This window comes from Sorex araneus, chromosome X (genome assembly GCF_027595985.1).
Source record: "Sorex araneus isolate mSorAra2 chromosome X, mSorAra2.pri, whole genome shotgun sequence".
Classification (NCBI taxonomy): Eukaryota; Metazoa; Chordata; class Mammalia; order Eulipotyphla; family Soricidae; genus Sorex; species Sorex araneus.
The window spans coordinates 339,205,280-339,228,035 of NC_073313.1; the positions used below are offsets into that span (position 1 = coordinate 339,205,280).

General features: G+C 46.4%; 1 protein-coding gene across 1 annotated transcript; it reads right to left on the minus strand.

Moving 5' to 3' along the window:
* Window positions 1-3,633: 3,633 nt before the first annotated feature.
* On the minus strand, window positions 3,634-21,654 carry ADI1 (acireductone dioxygenase 1). The gene is made up of 4 exons (XM_055121643.1): window positions 21,404-21,654; window positions 16,833-16,952; window positions 6,889-7,068; window positions 3,634-4,750 (listed from the first exon to the last, which is right to left on the minus strand). Exons 1-4 carry the CDS (start codon window positions 21,521-21,523, stop codon window positions 4,631-4,633), a joined length of 540 nt encoding a protein of 179 aa, XP_054977618.1. The 5' UTR covers window positions 21,524-21,654; the 3' UTR covers window positions 3,634-4,630.
* Between the last annotated feature and the right edge of the window lie 1,102 nt (window positions 21,655-22,756).

Here is a 22,756-nt window from a genome sequence, read left to right on the forward strand (position 1 = left end):
CACACGTTCAAACGAGCCTCACGCATGAAGGAACCAGCAGAGGAACCCAGGTGTGCGGGACCCGGGGCTGAGGTCTCCAAGCCTGCTCGGATCAGGACTGGGCCTCCTCCACCAGACTCCCCATATTCCAGTAGCTTGGCAGCCACACCCACAAACTGCCCCGGCACCATGTAATCTCATCAACAGTCAAGATTCAGAGACTATAGAACAACGCTCCCTCTTATAGCCTCGTTCTCCCTCTCAGAGAACCTGGTAAGGTACTGAGAGCATCCTGCCTGCACGGCCAAGCCTGGCAAGCTCCCCGTGGTGTACTCGATATGCCAAACACAGTAACAATGATCGGTCTCATTCCCCTTACCCTGAAAGAGCCTCCAATGCAGCACCGCTGAGAAGAATGAGTAAAGAGAGGCTGCTAAAATCTCAGGACTAGAACGAATGGAGATGTTACTGGCACCCACTCGAGCAAATCGTGATCAATGGGATGACAGTGATACAGTGAAAAGTTATGCCCCGTGGCTTATTCATGTTTATGAGAAATGGGGGCTAAAGAATAAATCCTGACCTACAGAATCTCAATCCACACTATATCAAACCACAGCTCACACCCTGTATCACCACACCTACCTCACCACAACCCACATAATACACCTACTCAACCACGACCCACACTGCATCGTCACACCTCCGCAACCACAACCCACATATAGGATCATCACACAAACCCACCACACTCCCACACTGCATCATCACATCTAGCCAAACACAGCCACACATTACGTCATCACACCTACCCCATCATAGCCCATATACTGAGTCATCACAAACACAAACACACACACTACCACACATACACAATCACAGCCCCACACCGCACCACACCTATACAATCATAGCCCAACAGCAGAATCACAATCCTGTGCTTCCCTATTTTTCCTGCCGCCCTAACGAGTACACCAGATTCCTTCACTTTAAAAGGTCAACTTTGGATTTGTTTGTTGGTTTTGTTTGGGGGCCAATTCTGGCAGTGGCCAGGGACTAACTACTCCAGGCTCAGTTCTTGGATCACTCCTGGCAATGGTCAGAGCATCATGCGATGTTGGGGGTCGAACCCAGGTCTCCCACATGCCTACATGCAAAGCACGTAGTACAGTCCACTGAATTATCTCTCCAGACCATATTTGGGATTTTTCTATTGAAAGTTCAAAATTAAATATTTGATAGATGAGAATTCTTTTGTTTGAAGGGCAGAAATAGCAAAATATATGCAAAGCTCTGTTTTTAATTAGCAGCCCTTGGTGGAGCATCTGGCTAATAAGATGCACCCAAGAACAGCTGCTCCCGAGGGGGAGGCAAGAGGCTGCCTCCTCTCTCACCAGTGCTCTCTTACAGAGTAACCCGTGAGGGCAGAGAGAGGGATGACAAAAAAAAAAGGAAACACAACACAGAAGCAGAAGACTCAGACACTCAGGAAATGTGGGTAAGACAGGCAGAGAAACCCTGTATGAAGGCAAGGGTCTCAATGCGTGGATTTTAAGCAGGTTGCCTAAGACAGCACTGAACATGAAAATATTTCACCTGTATCAGGACAGAACCATCTCACATCTGTGAGAATGGCACATATCAAAATATCTGGGAGTAGCCAGTGTTGGCAGGTCTATGGTGATAAAGGAACCCTCACCCACAGCTGATGAGCATGTAGTCTAATTCAACCTCTACGGAAAGCAATATGGAGATTTCTAAAAAAAAAAAAAAAAAAAAGGAGTCAAACTCCTATATGACCTAGCAATATGACTTCTCGGTATCTATCCTCAAAACACAAAAACACTAATTTGAAAGGACAGATGTGCACCTATGTTCATCGCTGCACTTGTACAATAGCCAAGATATGGAAACAACCCAAAGGACCAACTACAGATGAAGAATTAAGAAATTGTGGTAGAGCACTTCTCAGAAAGAGGTGACCAAGAAAAAAAAAAAAGTTGTGGTAATAGGATACTATGCAACTCTAAGAAAGAACAAAATCTGCAGCAGTTTGCAGCAACAGAGATAGAATTCAAGGATGTCGTGCTGAGTAAAATCAGCCAGAATGAAAGGAACAGATACAGAATGATCTTTCTAATATAAAGACTTAAAAATACACAGGGAGGTAGCAATAAAGATTCAAAGTCAATATGACTGGAGAACTGACACAACTGAATTGAGGAGTAGGTGAGAGGGAGGGTGGGTGAAGAGAGAGGGGAGTAGACAGATACACTGGTGATGGATGTGGTGTTGGTATTATGTCCATGATAAACCATTAATAAAAGTATTGTAGGACAATAAATACATCATCATCATCATCCAGTTGACTGTCCATTTTCTCGCGCAGTCTCAGTAACATCTCTATTCGTCCTAGGGCTGAGATTTTAGAAGCCTCTCTTTACTTGTCCTTCCCAATGATGCCACATTGGAGGCTCTTACAGGGTCAGGGGAATGAGACCCATCACTGTTATTGGTTTTGGCATATGAAGACGCCACGGGGAGCTTGCCAGGCTCTCTCCCATGTGGGCAGGAAACTCTCAGTAGCTTGCCAGGTTCTCTGAGAGGGAGAACTAGGCTTCCAGGAGCTTGGTTTATAGTCTCTGGATGTTGGCCGTTGATAGGATTACATGGTGCAGGGAGTGGGGACGGGGGTGCGGGCAGTTTGTGGGTGTGACCTCCTAGCTACTGGAAAATGGGGCATCTGGGTGGAAGAGGCCCAGTCTCAATCCGAGCATGCTTGGAGATCTCAGCCCCGGTCTCACACACCTGGGTTCCTTCATGCATGAGGCTCATCCAAACGTGTGGAGAGGGATCTTGGTTTAATGGTTTAATAGTTTTAAAAGATTGCCAATTTGTTATAAACTGGTGAGTAATCACTTTTCTCCATAATATCATGATAGCACTGATCCCTTGTATCACAAAAAACTACTGTCCTTGACCTTTTATAACAGCACAAAACTTATTGATGATTTGATGTCCCCAAAATTAATTTTTTCTTCTCTTTTGGGGGTCACACCCAGCAAAGCTCAGGGGTTACTACTGGGGGTGCTGGGAGGGCAAAAATGGAACGCCAAGAATCAAACCTGGGTCAGCTGTGTGGAAGGCAAATGCCCTACCCACTATGCTTCTGCTCTGGCCCCTAACCCCGAAATTCCAGAGCCAGGAGTAAGCCCTGAGCATTGCTGGGTATACCCCCACCCCCAAATAAAGAAGCTCAAGAGAGGATACATCAGAAAAGATATTTATACTGCAGGTGTATTTTATATATATATTTATATATATATAAATATATATTTATATATATATTATATATATATTTATGTTATAAATACATATAAATTTATTTATATGTATATAAATAAATATAAAGTAATTCCAAGTCACAAGCATTAAGTGAAGGTTTCTTTATTCTGAAAAAGAACACAGTGTCTGCTGCCCCTTTTGGGGAAGAGACCCGTCTCTTGGATCAGGTCAGACCTACTGGACAAGGCAGCGCACTGACCCGTGTCTGCTAGAAGGCTCATCCTGGTCCTGGTTGTTCCACTAAGTAGCCACACCGGAGTCAGTAAGACTGACTCAGGTTAGAGTCGAACACACATTCAAGTACAGGGCACCACATCTCACATATTGAATTACTGAAAACGAACATATATTTTTTTCTTTTTTATTGAATCACCATGAGATATACAGTTAAAAAGGTGTTCATGATTAGGTTTCAGTCATACAGTGTTCATTGGTGTACATTTACCACCACCAATGTCCCAGTTTTCCTCCCAATCACCTGCCCACCTCCTCCTCCCCCTGCCGCAGCCCCAAAGCTCACATCTATGGGAAACTTTTTTTTTTTTTTGCTTTTTGGGCCACACCCAGTGATGCACAGGGGTTCCTCCTGGCTTTTCACTCAGGAAGTACTCCTGGCAGTGCTCAGGGGACCATATGGGATGCTGGGAATTGAACCCAGGTGGGCCGCGTGCCCTACCCACTGCGCTATCGCTCTGGTCCCTATGGCAGACTTTTCTTTTATCTCTCTCTTTATTTTCATTTTAGGAACTGTGGTTTGCAATCCTGTTCCTGAAAGAGTATCGTGCATATCACTTTACCTCCTTTCAGTACTCAGGTCTTGCCCAGAATGATAATGTCCAACTATCATTGTCATAATGGTCCCTTCTCTGCTTAAACTGCACTCCCCCTCCCCATTTGTCACAAAATTCCTACCACAGACCAGTCCTACTGGCCCTTGTTTTTACTGTCTTTGAATATTATTCACATACTGTGGGTTGTTAATTTTTTTCATTCCACAAATGAGTGCAATCACTCTACGTCTGTCCCTCTCCCTCTGACTGATTTCACTCAGCTTACTCTCCACGTCCATCCACGGAGGAGCAAATTTCATGACTAAAAATGAACATAATTTGTCTTATGTTTCAACCGTCGCTTCCCTGTTAAAAATGGTACATCAGCTTTTTGCATTAACCTCACCTAGCTGCAAGTCTAGGGTATAAAAGCCAGGAGAAAATGATGGACTTTTTTTTTTTTTTTCAACAGTTAACATGTCAGGACCTTCCTCGGGGGTGAAGGGGTTTGTGGGAGCACTGCAGATGGAGCACCGTTATGCTGTCTGTGCCAAAAATTCCACATACTGGCCCCGAGCCTCGAAATGGTCAGCTGGCCGGTTGTACGCCGTCCACACGGGTTCCCCCACAAACAGCCGCATGGCTTTCACGTAGTTCTAGAAAACACACAAACATACCCCATATACATCAGACCCGCTGCAAGAGAACTTTCCTAGTGATTCCTACTGTTCAGATTTAACACTTCAGCTACATCTTATGGCCTGAAGGTGACCGTCAGGTGCCCATGCCCATGGCACTGGTACACAGGGGCAATGACAATCAGCTCCGAGGTGCAGTTGACACAGATTAATGCACTAGACAGAAGCAGCTGAGCTGTGGAAGGACCCATCCCCACTGCTTCTATTTCCTTGGACCCCATTTCCTAGGCACTTACGGGCTCCCTGCTGAGCATGGTGGTGGTGGGGGCGGATACTTTGGCAATGCCCATCAAGATGACAAATCTGGTTTTGTTCCTATTCGTTCTGGGGGCAGGGACCATACTCAGCGGTACTCGGGGATTACTCCTGCTCTGTGCTCAAGGATCACTCCTGGCAGTGCTCAAGGACCACTATTGGCAGGGCTCCAGGTGACCCTGCTAGGTCACCTGCAAGGCTAGTGCCCTACTTGCTGCACCATCTCTCCAGCCCCTCGGTGTCTTTTAATCCAGATTTCAGTATTAGGAACTTATCCTACAGGCAAACTTACTACATGGTACAAATGGTACATGTTTAAGGTTTATTGATTACAGCACCATTTATAATGCCAAAAAAACTGGACACAACTTCGACCGCATCGTTAGGGATCGCCATTCACTGGAGTCAACTATAGTTTTAGGTCCATCCAAGCATGGGTACTTGCTCTGTACACGAGCCCATGCACTCACATACTGATACGAAATGACCCCCATCCCCCCCGCCCCGCCTCAAGCATAGGAAGAGGAAAACACTGAAAAACACAGAACTACATATGGAAGTTGCTACATCTTGTGTTACAAAGAAGAAACCGTACTGATTCACATGTGCCACTGTATCTCTCTCACAAGATACTGAAAGCTCTGATACTGGTTACGTTCAGGGAGAGAAGCCAAGGGTGAGAAGCAAGGGACAGTGAGGTAGGTCCTTCACTGCATCTCCTTGTATGTTGAGGGGCCAGGAGATAGTACGGTACTTAGGGGTTTGACTCCCAGCACCACCTGGCCCCCCAAGCATCATCAGGTGCAGCCCTGGAGGCCCCCAACAACCATCGGGGCGGCCCAAGTATCCCCAACACTGCAGGGCCTGAGTAATACTGCAGCCTTGGTGCCTTATACTGAGCCACCAGCCCTGTTGCTCAAAAATCACCGGTGGAACTCCCAGACCTCCTGAGCACTGCTTGGGAGCAGTCTCATCCCAACAAAACAAAAACAATTAGTTCTGTTTCTACTGTCCAACATTAATGACTATAATGCCTCACTGATCAGATCGAAAATGAAATGCTCTTAAAAATGGTGAAACAGGATCAGATACATGTGCTGGAGAACAGAAAAATACTTTAATAAGATTGTAGCACTGTAGCACTGCTGTCCCATTGTTCATCGATTTGCTCGAGCGGGAACCAGTAACGTCTACATTGTGAGACTTGTTGTTACTGTTTTGGGCATATCGAATACACCACGGTAGCTTGCCAGGCTCTGCCATGTGGGCAGGATATTCTCAGTAGCTTGCCAGGCTCTCTAAGAGGGACGGAGGAATCGAACCTGGGTCAGCCATGTGCAAGGCAAACGCCCTACCCACTGTGCTATCGCTCCAGTCCTTTATAAGATAAAGTGACAAAAACTCTAGAGATACCTCACAAAGCTATATATTTATTGAGCCTATCACCACCCTTTTTTTAGAGGAAAAAAAAAATCCCTTGGTGCTTCCCTAGAAATCTACTTTCTTCAAAGATAGAAAAGGCACCTCCCAAGTGCACCTGAGGCTACGATCGCCACCTCCTGCACTCACTTTGGGAAACCCCTACCCCAGAATCTCAGCGTGGTCTCCAGTAAAAGGGTGGGGGGGACCACTTCCTGCTCACATGGCCGCTTCCTTGGCCAGTGGTATGTTCCAGCACAGCCTCCAGCAGGCCCTCCCTGTGGGCTAGGAGCTAAAGGGGCTCTCGGGGCGCTGGTACCTGCTCGGAGCAGGGGTTCTAGCAGCGCAGTGGAAAAAACACCATGGAAGTTTCCAACACCCCAAGGACCAACAGATTTAAACATGAAACACAGCAATCCTACCTTTTCGTCCAGGGTGAAGCGGTGATAAATCCCCGCGGGAAGAGTGATCATGTCTCCTTTCTCCATGAAAATCCGGATCCACTGGTCCTCCTTATCCCTTACATCAAAGTACCCACTGCCATCCAAGATGTAGCGAATCTCTTCGTCCAAGTGCAAGTGCTCCTCGTAAAACATCTTAATCTAGAACAGGAGGGAATTCTCTCAGTCTACCCAGAGATCGATCACGCATGTCAGCAATCACTGGCCACAGCCTTCAAAGACCAGAGTTGATGTCCATGGAGATTCTGGCCATCAAAATTGGAAGTAGTATAATATGGGGGGCAGCTAGGATATTTCATATGGGCTAGCAACCAACTAGAAGTAAAAGAAAGAATTAACAGTGCCATAACCATGACGCCGGACCACACGCTAGGCTGTTTCATTCCGGGCGCCCTGGAGTGGGGCGGGTGAGAGCCCTCCCCGCCCCCAGGGACCCGGCCTGGGCAGCCGAAAACCTCAACTGCCACCATGCTCACAGCCGCTCTCCACAAGCTCAGGCCGAGCCTCACCCATGAGTAAAGCTATCCCTGGACATCTCATACCTGACACCACTCATACCCTAAGAGTAATGCACCACATTTGATGGGGTTTGAAGTAGAAGGGAACCAATCTTAGAAGGGAATATATTTTTACAGATATATAAATATAGATATATATTTATATAGTATATAGATATATCTATATAGATATATATAGATATAGATATATAGATATAGATATAAGCACATAAGGCTCAACCTTTAACAACATGTTAGTGATCTTTTATAGAGGGGGTTAGTGACCCCTGGGTGAAATTCAACAATCTTCACACACTTTCCTCTAAGGAAACTCTTTTGGACCATTTTCAGTGGTTTGCTCATAATGTACAATACAAAATTAATTATTTCAGTTCTGCTTTAAAACAGGAATTGGGGTTTGGGATGGAAATATCCAAACTCCGGTGGTGGGGGTGGAATTGGTGTTCAAATATTAACTGTGCAGGGCTACATACTAAACGGTTTACAGATACTACTCACTACTGGCATCTCTATATGACTGTGAAGGAACTAGCTCAGAGACACTGGGGTGTGGGTGGGTGTGGATGGGTGACACTCACACAGATACCCTGGTTTCTCCTCATTACCCAGCAAACACAGCAGCCTCTCTGAACCAACAGGTGTGACCCAAAAATTAAGAGAAGGAAGGAAGGGAGGGAGGGAGAGAGGGAGGGAGGGAAGGAGAGAAGGATACATTAGAAGGTCAGGAGCAGGCCAACATGATAGTTGAAATGGCCTGAGTTCAAAGCCCATTCAACAAGGTCCTTTGAGCACTACTGTTATCCACATTTTCTTCTTCTTTCTCATCTTTTCTCTGGATGTTTTACGTGTTATCTATTGCTAGGTTTTCAAATTCGATGATCTTTTCTCCTGCAACATCTAATCTGCTATTCATCCCACCGTATGCACGTTTTTCCATCTAATCAGACGTTGAGTTTTCATCTCTAGAAGTTCAATGTGGGGGTCTTTTGCTTTTACAATCTTTGCATGATTTTAACTTTCTTAACATATGGGATAGTTATAATGATTGTTTTAAATGCCTCTGCGAGTTCTAACATCTGTGTCAAGTCTGAGTTGGTTTGGGTTGATTGATTTGTCTTCTCATTAAACGTCATGTTTTCTTCTCTACATGCCTTGTAATTTCTGATTGGATGCCAGACATTGTGATTTTTGTTCCTGGGTTCTGGGTATTTTCGCATGCCTATAAATACTCTTGAGAGCTTTGTTCTGGAATGTATGCAAGTGTACTGAAAACAATCTGACTCTTTGGGGTCTTTATTTAGAGGTTGGTTAGGGAGACTGCAGTGAGACTCAGCCTGCAGCTCATTATTACTGAAGAGCAATCCACGTGTGCAGACCCAAATGAGTGACGAGGCCTTACAGCCAGTTGGTAGGACAGGCTCTACTCCTAGACCTGGGTGAGTTAACAGGTCCTCACCTCTAACTCTAAATTCTCTGGATGTTTCTTCCCCAGTCTCAGGTAGTTTTCCTACACACACGTGCACTGACTGATGCTTGGATGAAAGAATCTGAGAGACGGAAAACCTCTGTGGCGTTTTCTGTCCACCGCCTTTCCCCTGGGCATGTAGGTTTTTCCGGAGCCCTTGGACTCTTCAGATTCTCCACTGTGTCTCCTCCACTCAGGCACCACCTCCGCTTTTCCAACATCAAGAGCTCTCTCAGGTTTTCTTCTCGACATGCCCACTTCACCTGTTTTCTGTCTTAGGAATCACTTTCTCCCGTGTTCTGCCGTCTGCTGGATTGCACACCACTGTTTCATATATTTTGTCTATTTTGATTGTTGGAGATGGAAAAGAAATGGGTTTGCTATTACTCTGCCTTACTGGGAGATGGTGGTGTGGACTTCTGTAAGCTTTGTGGGCATTTCTGAGCGCTCATTAGTAAATACACCATTACTGATAGGTGCACAATGAGGAAAAATAACTACTGCAGAACATTATTGTTACAAGTAACCTTATTCAACTGAGAGAGCCAACTTTGTTTCAAAGTTGTCTTTACCTGTTGGGGACCAGAGGGTTTTTTTCCCCCACCCCTTCCCTTTTGTTGTTATTGTGACTGTTGTGATGACTGGAAGGGGGATGGGTTGAGGGGGCTGGGGGGGGGGTCACACACACTCGGTTGCAGGCCTTACACTTTGGCTACAGTGCTCACCAGGAGCTGCACACAGCAGCCCAGAGCTCGCACACACCTGGCTGCAGTGTGCTGTAGATGGTGTCCTTTGTCACGGGGCCAGGATGCACATGGCAGTGCTTCTGGGATCACACTCAGCGTGTCGGGCGATTCTGGGGATTGAACTTATGCCCTCATGCCTGTACAGCGAGTGCCCTGCCACTGAACTACTTTCCCAGGTCCCTAGAGGTACTCTTTTCTTGTGACAATTTTCTTTCAGTGACAACCTAACAAACTGAAGATGATGACCACTTCCCAAGACTATGTTGCTAACACCAGGCCCAGAACCCAGGTTCTCCTGGGCTCTGTTTACTAAACCCACCGTAAAGGTTCCCAGACTCCAGGCTGTAATTTCTGAGTTTGGAAGACTTCTGTGTATTATTTCTAAAAATAAAAGCATAAACAGGTGAACCACCACTACTAAAATAACTAGAAACAAAAGTAATGATAATTCCATGGAACTTGTTTAAAGATGGATGCGTTGTGTCATTTTTGTCTCCTTACTCTGCTCTATGTCAAAGAGTTCTTATCGGTTAGTTCTTATCGGTCTGCCATGCCTGGCAAAATGCTATCACTTCTCACTAAGTGCATGAATGATCTTTGAGATTCTCCTGGTGCTGCACCATGATGTGGGATTTTGGATTTCTTATCTTTGTAGTGGTACTTTATCTTGCATAAAATGGTCAGAGAGAGCTGAAAGAGCTGAGCACATGTTTACCTTGCGTGAGGCCCAGGTTTGATCCTTGGTACCCCATGGTCCCCAAGCACCTCCAGAAGAGACTCCTGTACACAGAGCTGAGTGGCCGCCAAGCACTGCCAGGTATGGTCCAAACCCTCCCCCACCAAAAGAAGGGCTCAGAGAGTGTCATGTTTACAGTCATATTTCTATAACTGTCATTTTCTAGAAACAGAAGTCATCTCCTCTCTTGGAATAAAACCCCTCTTCCTGATCGGGGCTTCTCTCTTATTCTGCTAAGATGACCATCTTCCCTTTGGGATAATCACTTCATGGCTTTCTTAGCTTTCCTGGGACGGGATCAGCTCGTGCCTCTCTCGTGGGAATCCTGCGGAGCATCCTGCTTGCTCAGTGGGTGGTATGTGAGGACTCTCAGTGTTGGTGTGAAACTCGCGAACTAGGTTGCTATCTGCAGGCTTCTTTACAGTGATAGCCCCATCTGGCAGCCTCTGTCACAATTCGAGATTTGCAGAGTTACTTCTTTTAGCAGCCGTTGAGAACAGCTGCTCCTCCCAGACGTGGGTATGAAATGAGGCCCCCATAGCCATGCCACCGGACTCCGCACCAGGCCGTTTTCACTCGGGGCGCCCCAGAGGGGGGCAGGTGAGAACCCTCCCCACCCCAAGGGACCCAGTCCTGGCAGCTGACCTCCACTACCCAATCGCCACCATGCTCCAGGCTGCTTCCCAAAGGCCACAAAGCGGTCGCGTGACAAATTAATTACCACACCATATTTGATGGAGTTCAGACAGTAGGCAACAAATCATAGAGTAAAAAATATATATGTATATATACATATACATGTATATTTATGGATTATATATAATATATTATAATATATATACATTATATATATGTATATATATATAATGGAGCCTCTAATATGGCACTATTAGGAAGGACGAGTAAAGAGAGGCTGCTAAAATCTCAGGGCTAGGATGAATGGAGACATTACTGGGCCCGTTTGAGCAAGTCGATGATCAACAGGATGACAATGATACAGTGATGTATATATATATATATATATATATATATATATGTACATATATATGTATATATATATATACATATATATACATATATATATGTATATATATATACATATATATATGTAACTCTCAAAGAGCTCAGCAAGCTACCAAGAGTATCCCACCCGCACAGGCAGAGCCTGGCAAGCTACCCATGGCATGTTCGATATGTCAAAAACAGTAATGATAGGTCTCATTCCCCTGACCCTGAAAGAGTCTCCAATCATTGGGAAAGATGAGTAAGGAGAGGCTGCTAAAATCTCAGGGCTGGGAGGAATGGAGACGTTACTGGTGCCTGCTCGAGTAAATCGATGAACAATGGGATGACAGTGATACAGTGATACTTCTCTTAGCATGGAGGGATGGCGGCCAGGCCGAGTTGCTACGCCATTGGGCATGGAGCCGTGGCAGCAGTGCACGCAGTGGCTCATCCACTACAGGGTGCTGCCCGCCAGCCACCAGGTGACCTAGGTCTCGGCGTGGGTGTTCGACCTGGCACAGACCCTCCGTGAGGGGGTTCTGCTCTGGCAGCTGCCAACAACCTCCAGCGCATTCCATTAAACTCAAGGAGATCAAGCTGAGGCTGCAAATGTCCCGGGTGCTGCCCAGAGATGCAGGCAGTGCATGTTTGCCAGTGTGCGGATCATTACAGCATGCCAGCCGACCAAAAGCTTGCTTTCGATAGACTGGGAACACCCGTAAGGACGATTAGAGGCCACCCCAAAAGCCTCCGTCCCTCTCGGAGAGCCTGGCAAGCTACCAAGGATATCCCACCTGCACGGCAGAGCCTGGCAAGCTACCCATGACGTATTTGATATGCCAAAAACAGTAACAGTAACAATAACATGCTCTTCGTGTTCCTGGAGCAAGCAGATGCCATTGGGCTGCATAGGCACGTGACAGGGATGAATGAAGATGTTACTGGTGCCCACTCGAGCAATCGATGAACAACGGGATAATAGTGATAGTGGTAGACTGTGGTTATTACACTGGTGCTCAGCAGCTTCAGAAAGCCTTAATGATGCCTGCCTGAACCAGTGAACTACTGGGCTATGAAAACGGGGAAGATCCTCGACCTCTGAGCTGGCCTTCTCTCTAAGGAGAAGCAGATAGGCCTGTAGCTCTTGACACCGGATCCTTATTTTACCCACTAGTTCCACCATCCATTTCTCTCATGATTCATTCTGGGTTTTTTTGTTCTGTTGGTTTGGTTTGGGGGCCACACCAGGGAGTGCTCAAGGATCAATCCCAGTTGGTGCGCAGGGGACCATGTGTTAATGGGGTTCAAACCCAGGCCTCCTGCAGGTAAAACATGTGCTCAGGGGTTGGAGTGACAGCACAGCGGGTAGGGCATTTGTCTTGCATGCGGCTGACCCGGGTTTGATTCCCAGCATCCTATATGGTTCCTTGAGCATTGCCAGGAGTAATTCCTGAGTGCAGAGCCAGGAGTAACCCCCGTGCATTGCCGGGTGAGACCCAAAGAGCAAAAAAAAAAAAAAAAAAAAAAACCAAAATGTGCTCAGCCTGCTGAGCTCCATCATGACTCATTCTGATGCTCATATGGTCCCAGATTTGCGGTGCAGAAGCCACACTGGATAACTGGCTCCTATCCTCCCTGCTTTTGCTCATAGGGACTCACACCCAGTGGTACTCGAGAAGCATAGAGGCACTCCCAAGGAGGGGAGCTATATCTCTGTCACTACCTGGTTTCTCAAGTCTCACCAGGAGTGGCCCAGGTGATCCCCAGCACTGCTGGGTCCAAGGAGCACTGCATTGCTCAGCCCGAGCACTAAACCTGCAGGCATGCAGAGCAAGGTCAAGCATCGCTAGGAGTAGCCCCCAGTCCCCTTAAGTAGTCCCCTTAAGAGGCCTTCCCTGAACTGAAAAATAAAACAACTATATTAATTTCAGAAAAAGCAGGCTTCAGAACAAGAAAATCAACAGTGATAAAAGTATATTAGGTGACCAAACACAGGGTCAAATTTCAGGTCGGAGTGATAATGCAACATTAGTCTTTTACATGATTGGACCCAGGTATGACCCTCCTCCCCGCCCCCCCCCACCACCAGCATCCTGTATGGATCCCTGAGCACCACCAGAAGTAATTCCCGAGTGCAGAGCAAGAAGGAACCCCAGAACACTACTGTGTGTGGCCCAGAAAAGAAAAGAAAATTTTAAAGGGCCAAATTTCTGGGTCATTACAATGTGAAGCTGGTAGCACATATCCAGTCGTGCTGAAGGAGTTACTCACGGCAGTGCTCAGGGAACTCTGTGTTGCCTGTGATCACAACTAAGCCTCCTGAATGCAAATTATGCACTCCAGCCTGCTGGGCCCTCTCTGGCCCCTGGGTCATAAAAATCTTGAACATGTATTTGTCTTAACAGAACATCAAAACACATGAGGCCAAAGTTAATAGAACTTCAGGAAGAAATAGTTGGGGATTTCAACACTACCATCAGTAAATGACAGATACTGTAGGCAGAAAATCAGTAAGGATGTAGTTGAACTGAATACCACCATCAATCAACTGGATCTAATTGACATTCATGGAATACTTCAACCAACAACAGGAATGCATATTCTTCCCAGGCTTTCCATGAAGCACTCAACAAGGCAGACTACCTCCCAGAACATAAAATAAGTTTCAATATATTTATAAGAATGCAAATCAAAAAAGTTTATTCACCAAGTGAATTTAGAAATCAATTTAGAAATCAATCAAGTAAAAAAAAAATTGGAAAGCCAGCAAAATATTAGGATAGGAACACATAGCTTAAAAAAACACACACACACAAATTGAAGTAGAAAACAAGGGGCCAGAGAGCTAGTGCAAGAGTTAAGGGACTTGCTTTGCTCACAGCCAACCTTGGTTCAATTCCTGGCAACCACAGTACTCTAAGCATCCTCAAGAGTGAATCCTGTGGGGCTGGAGTGATAGCACAGCGGGTAGGGCATTTGCCTTGCACGCAGCCGACCCGGGTTCGAATCCCAGCATCCCATATGGTCCCCCGAGCACCTCCAGAGGTAATTCCTGAGTGCAGATCCAGGAGTGACCCCTGTGCATCTCCAGGTGTGACCAAAAAAGAAAAAAAAAAAAAGTGAATCTTGAGCACAAAGCTGGAAGTAGCTTCCGAGCACCTGCTGAATGTGCCTAAAAAGAAAAACCCTAACTACAAAGAAGAAGCAAAAAGTAAATTAATTTGGAGGTATTCATAACTAAATAAAAACAAATCAAAATTTGTAAATGACACAGAAGCACCATTCAGAGGGAAGCAATAGAGTACTGACATTTAAAAAGAAAAGGGTGGGGCGAGAGCCTTAGCACAGTCAGCAAGTAGTACAGCAAGCCTGAAAAGAATACGGCCAACCCAGGTTCAATTCCCAGCACCACCACCTCCAGGACCGCCAGGAGTAATTACTGAGTGCAGAACCAGAGCAACCCCTGGTCATCACTGGGTGTGGCCCAAGATGCAAAACAAAGAAAGAAAAGGAGAAAGAGCTGGGCCACAGCAATAACACAGCGGGGAGAATCTGGTTGTTGACACAGGTTCAATCCTCAGCACCCCATATGAAGCCAGCTCCACCCAGAGTGACCCCTGAGTGCGGAGTCAAGACTGATCTTTGAGCAATGTCAGGTGTGACCCACAAACAAAAGAGAAGGAAGGGAGGAAGGGAGGGAAGGAGAAAGAGAGGGAGGGAGGAAAAGAGGGAGGGAGGGGAAGGAGAGGATTTCAAGTCAGTGACCTCAGTATCCACATTAAGAAACTGGCAAACAAGAAACTACATGGTCCGCCAAGCATCACTGAGTATAGCCATGAAGACGCCTGAGATTACTGGGTGGCTCAGGTAACCTCTGGCACCCCAGGGACCGAGCGGCATCACTGCAGAGTTCAGACCCTCACACTGAATCGCTGACCAGTTGGCTGAAAGTCACTGGAAGGGGAGCCTTGGCTTCCTGAGACCCACTTGAGGGTCCCAGCAAAAATGAAAGCAGACTGGTACAGAGCAATTAAGCCCAAAGTGAGTAGAAGGCAAATAAAGACCAGAGGAAAGTGCAATGTAATGGAAACCAGAGAAAGTCAGTGAAACCAAAAGTTCTTTAAGATAATGAAATTGACAATCTTTTGGTCTCACTTGGGAAAAAGAAAGAAAAAAACCACTAACATCAGAAATAAAACAGGCCTGAACTATCTGAACTACAGATTCTATAGCTACTTCAAGTATTTAAAATATATTTGAAGTATTTGAAAGGATACTTGAAAGAATATTTGGAATTTTTTGAAATATCTGAAATAACTTTATACCAATAAATATGACATCTCAGATGGAACAGACAAATACCTTGAAAGAAACAAAGTACCCTAAGCTTAGTCCAAAAGAAGCTGATCATTTGCAGAGCCCTGGGTCTATTAAAGAAATTTTGAGACTGGAGCAATAGCATAGCAGGTAGGGCGTTTGCCTTGCACGCAGCCGATCCGGGTTCGATTCCCAGCATCCCAAATGGTCCCCCAAGCACCGCCAGGACTAATTCCTGAGTGCATGAGCAAAAGGAGTAACCCTTTTGCATCGCCAGGTATGTGTGACCCAAAAAGCAAAAAAAAAAAAAAAAAAGAATTTCATTAAGGAGGTGGAGCAATAGTACAGTGAGTTGGGTGCTTGACTTGCGTGTGGCTGACCAGATTTGATCCCCATCATCCCATATGGTCCCCTGAGCCCAACAGGAGTGATCCTTGAGCATAGAGTCAGGAGTAAATCCTGCACACAACTACGAGTGGCCCAAAACAGAAAAAACAAATTTTTTTTTCCTTTTTTGGTCACACCCGGCGATGCTTAGGGGTATTCCTGATGCTCTGCACTCAGGAATTACTCCTGTCATTGCTCAGGGGACCATATGGGATGCTGGGAACCGAACCCGGTTTTCCACGTGCAAGGCAAACGCCCTACCCGCTGTGCTATCACTCCAGGCCCCAAAATGAAATTTTTCTACCTAAAAATCTTCCCACAAAGAAAGCTCCAGGTCCAGATGGCTTCAGTGGATAATCTGCCAAACATTTTAGTGGGGGGAGGGGGGGCGGGGAGGGGAAAGGGCTGGGAAGAAAGCTGAACAGGCTGAGCACATGCTTTGCATGCAGGGGTTCAATCCCCAGCACTTAGTCCCTCAAGCATTGCCAGGAGTGATCCAAACACTAAACTGGGAGTAGTGCCCAAGCACCAGGGTGCCCCAAAATCAAACAAAAAAGCTCAGGAGAGGAGGCGGGAATAAATCATTCTCTATATACTCTTCCAAATATGAAATGTTGGGAATATTTCTCAACTTCTTCCATCAGGCCAGCATTCATAGGAAGGATCAGTCTGTGTCTACTAGTAATAAATATAATGATTCCCCCTTTCAAAACAACTTAGAGTCCCCTTACCTTTTCTTCATAATTTGGTAGTTTATCTTTGCATATGGTTATTATGTCCATCCAAGAATAGTGTCTCTCTTTCCGGATCTTTTCTAATTCTGGATCATTCTCGTACTTGTCAGCATCCAGCTAAAAGAGTTTCAGTAGCAAAAAGGAGGTCACATTAATACAAGGAAATGTAAAAATATCCTCTTTCTGGATCTCCAATAGGTTTATAGTCCAAAATTGCCATCTCATCTTCTGTTAATCCTAAATCAATTTCTCTGCCCTTCTTTCTCCATTTCTTTTCATGGTTTCCCTTGCTTTATAACAGCTAAAAAACAAACAAACAAACAAAAAACAAAGAAAACCAGTGGAGTTGTTTTCAATTTTTCAATTCCCACCTTCCTTCTCCACAACAGTCCTTCCTGGGAGAGTCTACTTCACATTTCTAATCCCCCTGCCACCAGCTCTGTTCCAGGGCACCCTCTCCGCCCACTGCCAACCTACTCTGCAGGACCAATTATTCTCCCCATGGTGTCTCTGTGGTCAGTCTACTTTGCTGGGTCAAAATACCTGATGTTCTCAAAATCTACATATAATCCCTAAGGTCACTGGCTGGAAGGAATGACCTTCTATCATCTGGTGTCTCTTCTACTCCTGTCCTACTTGCCTGCTTCTTTTCACATCTACATTATAGGAAGCAGGAGCCAGAGTACAGTGGGCAGGACACTTGCCTTGCATGTAGCCGACTGGGGGTTCAATCTCCTACATCCCATATGGCTCCCCAAGCACTGCCAGGAGGAATTCCTGAGTGCAGAGCCAGGAGTAACTCCAAGTTACTCCTTGGAGTTACTGAGTGTGGTCCCCACCAAAAAAGTAAATAAATCAATCTATATTACAGAACCCAGGGATGTAGCCCTGTGGTAGAGTACATTCTCTGAATATTGGAGGTACTGGATCCTATCCCAAGAACTGTATCGGCCACCCTTCATCAGGAAGAATGTGGCCCTGGACCACCAAACACCACCAGAAGCCCTCAAAACATAAAAAAAAAAAAATTAATGTTCAATCTCTTGAACATTAAAAGATTGAATTCAAATCAAAAATTAAAATTGAACCAACATTAAAAAATTTTAATTTTTTTTAATGTTCAATTTTTAAGTCATAATAATTTTAAGGGCTGGAGCGATAACACAGCGGGTAGGGCGTTTGCCTTGCACGTGGCTGGCCTGATTCGATTCCTCCGCCCCTCTCAGAGAGCTCGGCAAGCTACTGAGAGTATCTCGCCCACAAGACAGAGCCTGGCAAGCTATCGTGGTGAATTCGATATGCCATAAACAGTAACAAAAAGTCTCACAATAGAGGCGTTACTGGTGCCCACTCGAGCAAATTGAAGAGAAACAGGATGACAGTGATACAGTGAATAATTTAAAATTTTTATTGGGCTAGAGTGGATAGCACAGTGGGTAGGGCATTTGCCTTGCATGAGGCCAACCAGGTTCGATTCCTCCATCCCTCTCAGAGAAGCCTGCAAGCTACTGAGAGTATCTTGCCTGCACGGCAGAGCCTGGCAAGCTACCCGTGGAGTATTTGATATGCCAGAAACAGTAACAAGTCTCACAATGGAGACATTACTGGTGCCCGCTCAAGCAAATCAATAAGCAATGGGATGACAGTGAAAGTGATACAGTGATTGCAGTTTAGATAATGTAGTTATAACAGTATTAATACCCATGACTTTGATGTACAAAGTTACTTCAATTTCACCACCATCATAGTGCCAAGACCCCCCCACACACACACTGTCCTCATGTCACTTCTAGTTGGGGTCTTCCTTTCCCCTGGAAAGCACCACAATCTGTTTTTGTTTTTATGTGGGGAGGGGTGTCAAGGCAAGCGCCCTACCCTCCACGCTACTGCTCCCGCCCAAGCACCAAGCCCAAGCACCACCACCCTAACTTGTGTGTCTCAACTAAGAGTGTGAGGCACAGCAAGAAGCACAGTGCTTCCCGGGGTCACAGCAGTGCTCACATACAAGCTCCCTGGGCGAGACTGCACATCTTTTTAGTTGTTGTATGCACAGGGCTTGCATCGCACTTTGCGGTGCTCACAGACACCTGGCTGTAATATAGCTGGAAATTTCTTGTGGCCTGGGGGATCACAGATAGTAGAGCTGCCAGGATTGCATGTGGGACACCAGGGATTTGAACTCACTGCTAGCCACCTGCAAGGCAGGCATGTTGAACCACCGCATTATTCCTTCAGGCCCCAAGTCTACTTATTCTTTAAGGTTAGTTTTATGTCTTCTTCATGAAGCACTCCCTCGATGGCCCAAACAAAATTTAATATGACTCCAACTTAGAATTACGGGCAATGAGTATAGCATATTTTGCTTTATGCTGCAATAAAATACACATTTTATAACAATTATTAAATAGCAAGCTTCAGCTTACTGTCTCAAAGGATTAATCATCTATATGGTAATTTCTGCAAAGCTGACTCCCCAAATTAGCAGGTCTACATGCATGCATACTTGGTAAAGCCACATTGAAACAATCTAACTTCAAGTGGTGAGAATGTATGCGTGAAAGAACTTTCTATCACTGTGATGTGTCACTAATAGCAGCTTGGCAAAAGTGTTCCATCTGTTCTCTCTAACCAAGAATAGTTAATATGAAGAAAGCAAAAGGCCAAGGAGATGGCTCAGAGTCGTGTTATCCATGATTTGCATGTGGAAGTTCCAATTCAATCCCTGGCACCACACGGCTTCACCAAGAGTGATCTTGGAGCTCTGAGCTGGACATGCCTGGAGTAGCCCTTGGGTACTGCCAAATCAGCAAGTCCTCAACTCATATCCTAAACAGGTCTCAGAAAGCATAGCTTTGAGGCTAACAACATATAAAAGCAGGTCTTACACTGTTCTGAGATCTTGCTCAACATTTTGTAAGGAATCTACTTTATTAAGAACCAACTAAACAGAATTTCTGGGCTGGAGTGACAGTACAGCAGGTAGGGTGCTTGCCTTGCATGCAGCCAACCTGGACTTGATCCCTGGGCCCTAGATGGTCACCAGAGTCAACTAAGAGTCAACCCTGAGCACCACCTGGTGTGGCCCCAAAACAGACAAGCAAAAATAACGCAAACATAACTTTTCATTTGGTTTTGTTTGAGGGCCACACTACGGAGGATTATCCCCAGCTCTGTGCTCAGGGGACCATTCAAGTGCCAAGTATGGAACTCAGGACTCCCCCCGCCCTATGCTAGTTGAGCACCCTCTCCCTCTCTAGTCCCTAAGCATAACATGATTTTGATATAGCCCCTGTTTTATTATCTTTTGACAGTCTTTTGGGTCACTTTCCAGAGCAGAACTAAAAAGTTGGAGAAACTGAGTTTACCCTATGAAATGATCTTTAAATGCTACTTCTTCTTAATTTACTTAATGCACCATGATTTTACAGTTCTGTCAATGATAGCGCTTTACGCATACAATGTTCCAACACCACGTCTTCCACCAATGTCCCCTTCCCTCCACCTAAATTCTTTAGCCTTTAGATTCATTTATATGTTGATGAATGAACAGCTTCTCATTCATGTGTTCAGCAGTAACTTGACTTCCGGTGGTTGGGGACTACAGGTAAATTAATGCATGAAAAAAAGGAACCTTATTTTCCTCTTATAGTAGACATTTCATATGTTTTGACATTACATATGTTTTGACTGCTTTGAAGGTGGGAACCTCCGGTTGGTTGGTTGTGACTCTAGGCTGAGGAAAAGATAATCACTGCAAAAATTCGACATCTACAAACTCAAACTAAGTCTGATTAGAGAGGACACGCTTCAAAGGCAATCCAGCAATTCCTGGCACTAGCAGCCTTCTCAACCTGCTGCACAGCACAAGGCTAACATTTTTTTTGTTTTGTTTTTTTACTTCTGTATTGAATCACTGTGAGACAGACCCTCACAAAGCTGTTCATGATTAGATTTCAGTCAGACAGCATCCCAGCACCCATCCCTCCACCAGTCTACATTTCCCAGCACCAGTGTCCCCCGCTTCCCTGCAGGGCTAACACTTGCTTCAGCTCAGCGGGGCCCGACCATCTCTAAAAGGAACGTGAGCACAGAGCATCCCACGGTTTTCCACCTAGGGAAATGTGAGTAAACCTGTGCTTCTTTTCATGGTCTCCAAAGTGGCCATGAAATCACCACTTCCCAGCACGCCTAAGTGGGATGGTGCACGGCATAAAGCGCGGCCACTGGCACCGCGAATTCTAGCTCCTTGCTCCCCTGCACGTGTCGGTCCCATCACTCCGCTGTAAAAGCACCAAGCGCCAGATCCCGGAGCATGCGCACGGGATCCCGACCGCCGAACTTCGCTACTGCGCCTGCGCACCGCGCTTTTTTTTTCCTCCCCCCCCCCCCCCGCCCTCCTAGTCCCCCGGCCGTCCCGCTCCGGAGCATGCGCGGAGTTCGCGGCACTAATCGCACCCCCTAACCTCCCCCTCCCCAACCGCCCATTCTGGGGACCGGGAAACTACGCAGACTCTCATGTCAGGCCGTGAGCCCCATCCCCAAGCCGCGCCCCACGGGGCCCCGCGCACCTTCCAGTACAGGACCCCGAGTCGGCGCAGCTGCTCCAGGCCCACGGGCCGGCTGGGCTCGGCGCGGTGCGGCAGCCGCGGGTCGTCCGCGGACTCGTCCATGTACCAGGCCTGCACCATTCTGGGGCTGGGGGCTCGCGGCCTGCACCCGACCTGCACCCGCTCGCCAGCCACCTGACCTCCAACCCCTTCCAACCCCCCGCCTGGGCCACTTGACCCCGCCCCGAGGGCGGCCCTGCCCGCGGGATCGCCGCGGCGGGGGAGGGGAGGGAGGGACTCCCGGGCCCCGGGCGCGGGGGCCTGGGCTGCTGGGAAAGCGCCCTCCGAGGGGTTTGGTGTTTCTCTGCCCTGGGCAACCCGGCTGCAAGTGGTCGGACGTAGCAGTGGGGGCACCTCCCTGCTCCCTGGAGGCTGGTCAGAGGAGAGATTGCAGTTCAGAATCCTGTTCCTGTTCATCCGTGGGGAAAACGCTGCAGAGAAGGAATGTGGCCTGCGTGCCTCGTCTTATCCCTGCAAACTGGGGCGAGCCTGAGCCCCAGCCCGGTCGGAGGGGAGTGAGCATTTTGCAGAACTTCTCCCTGATACTGGAGATGATATTTATGGGTCGTCTTGCGCTGCCTCAAGCATCCTACAAGTGCTCGTGGTGATTGATCTCCCACGAGCCTCCTTGCACACCCAGAACTCTCTCTCGTGAAACAATGTAGATTGAAATTAAACCATTTAATGAAATCACCGCGAGGAAAGCAAATTCCCCACTATCAAAGTGAGTTTGTGAAAGCCATGAAGGCCTTGAGGGACATTGCTGTGGCCTGAAGTCAGTTCGAGTCAACGTAGAGGCCCCCAGGTGCCACTCAGGGTGGAAATTTGCACTTCTTATATGCAACACTGTCTCTAATGTTTCCCTCTATATTTATTTGTTTTATGGATCCCTGAAAGACTTCTGAAAATCTATCTTACAATTTTAATTTTAAATTGCCTTCTTTCTCTTGTCATCCCATCTATCTGTCCCCAATATGATATTACATCCTAGAATAAAAACTCCAGTTCTTCAATTTCCAGTTCTTGCATTTCTAACCCATTCAGCTGGTAAGACAAGAAAGAGAAAATAAAATTCCAGCTGCTCAATCAGCTCAAAGCAATCAAGCAAGATTCTGTCATCTCAGCCATTCAGCCCAGACTTGAACAAGGAATCAAGTAACAGGAAACCCTCTAAGCTTTAAACTGGACTGTCCTAATATATCTCCAAAGGAGCTTCCAGAAATATTGCACAGAAACACATTTTATTCCTGTTCTGCTGCTCAATGACTGCAAATACTGGGCCCACTTCCTCTGTAGAGACCTACCTCTCCTCCC

What these genes read in the sequence shown, in the direction of transcription:
- ADI1 (XM_055121643.1), bottom strand. Translation starts at nt 21,523, where the DNA reads ATGGTGCAGGCCTGGTACATGGACGAGTCCGCGGACGACCCGCGGCTG. An exon ending in TACCAAATTATGAAGAAAAG is followed by an intron (nt 7,069 to 16,832) that starts GTAAGGGGACTC and finishes CTCCTGTTCTAG; the next exon opens with ATTAAGATGTTTTACGAGGA. An exon ending in GCTTCACCCTGGACGAAAAG is followed by an intron (nt 4,751 to 6,888) that starts GTAGGATTGCTG and finishes TGTGTTTTCTAG; the next exon opens with AACTACGTGAAAGCCATGCG.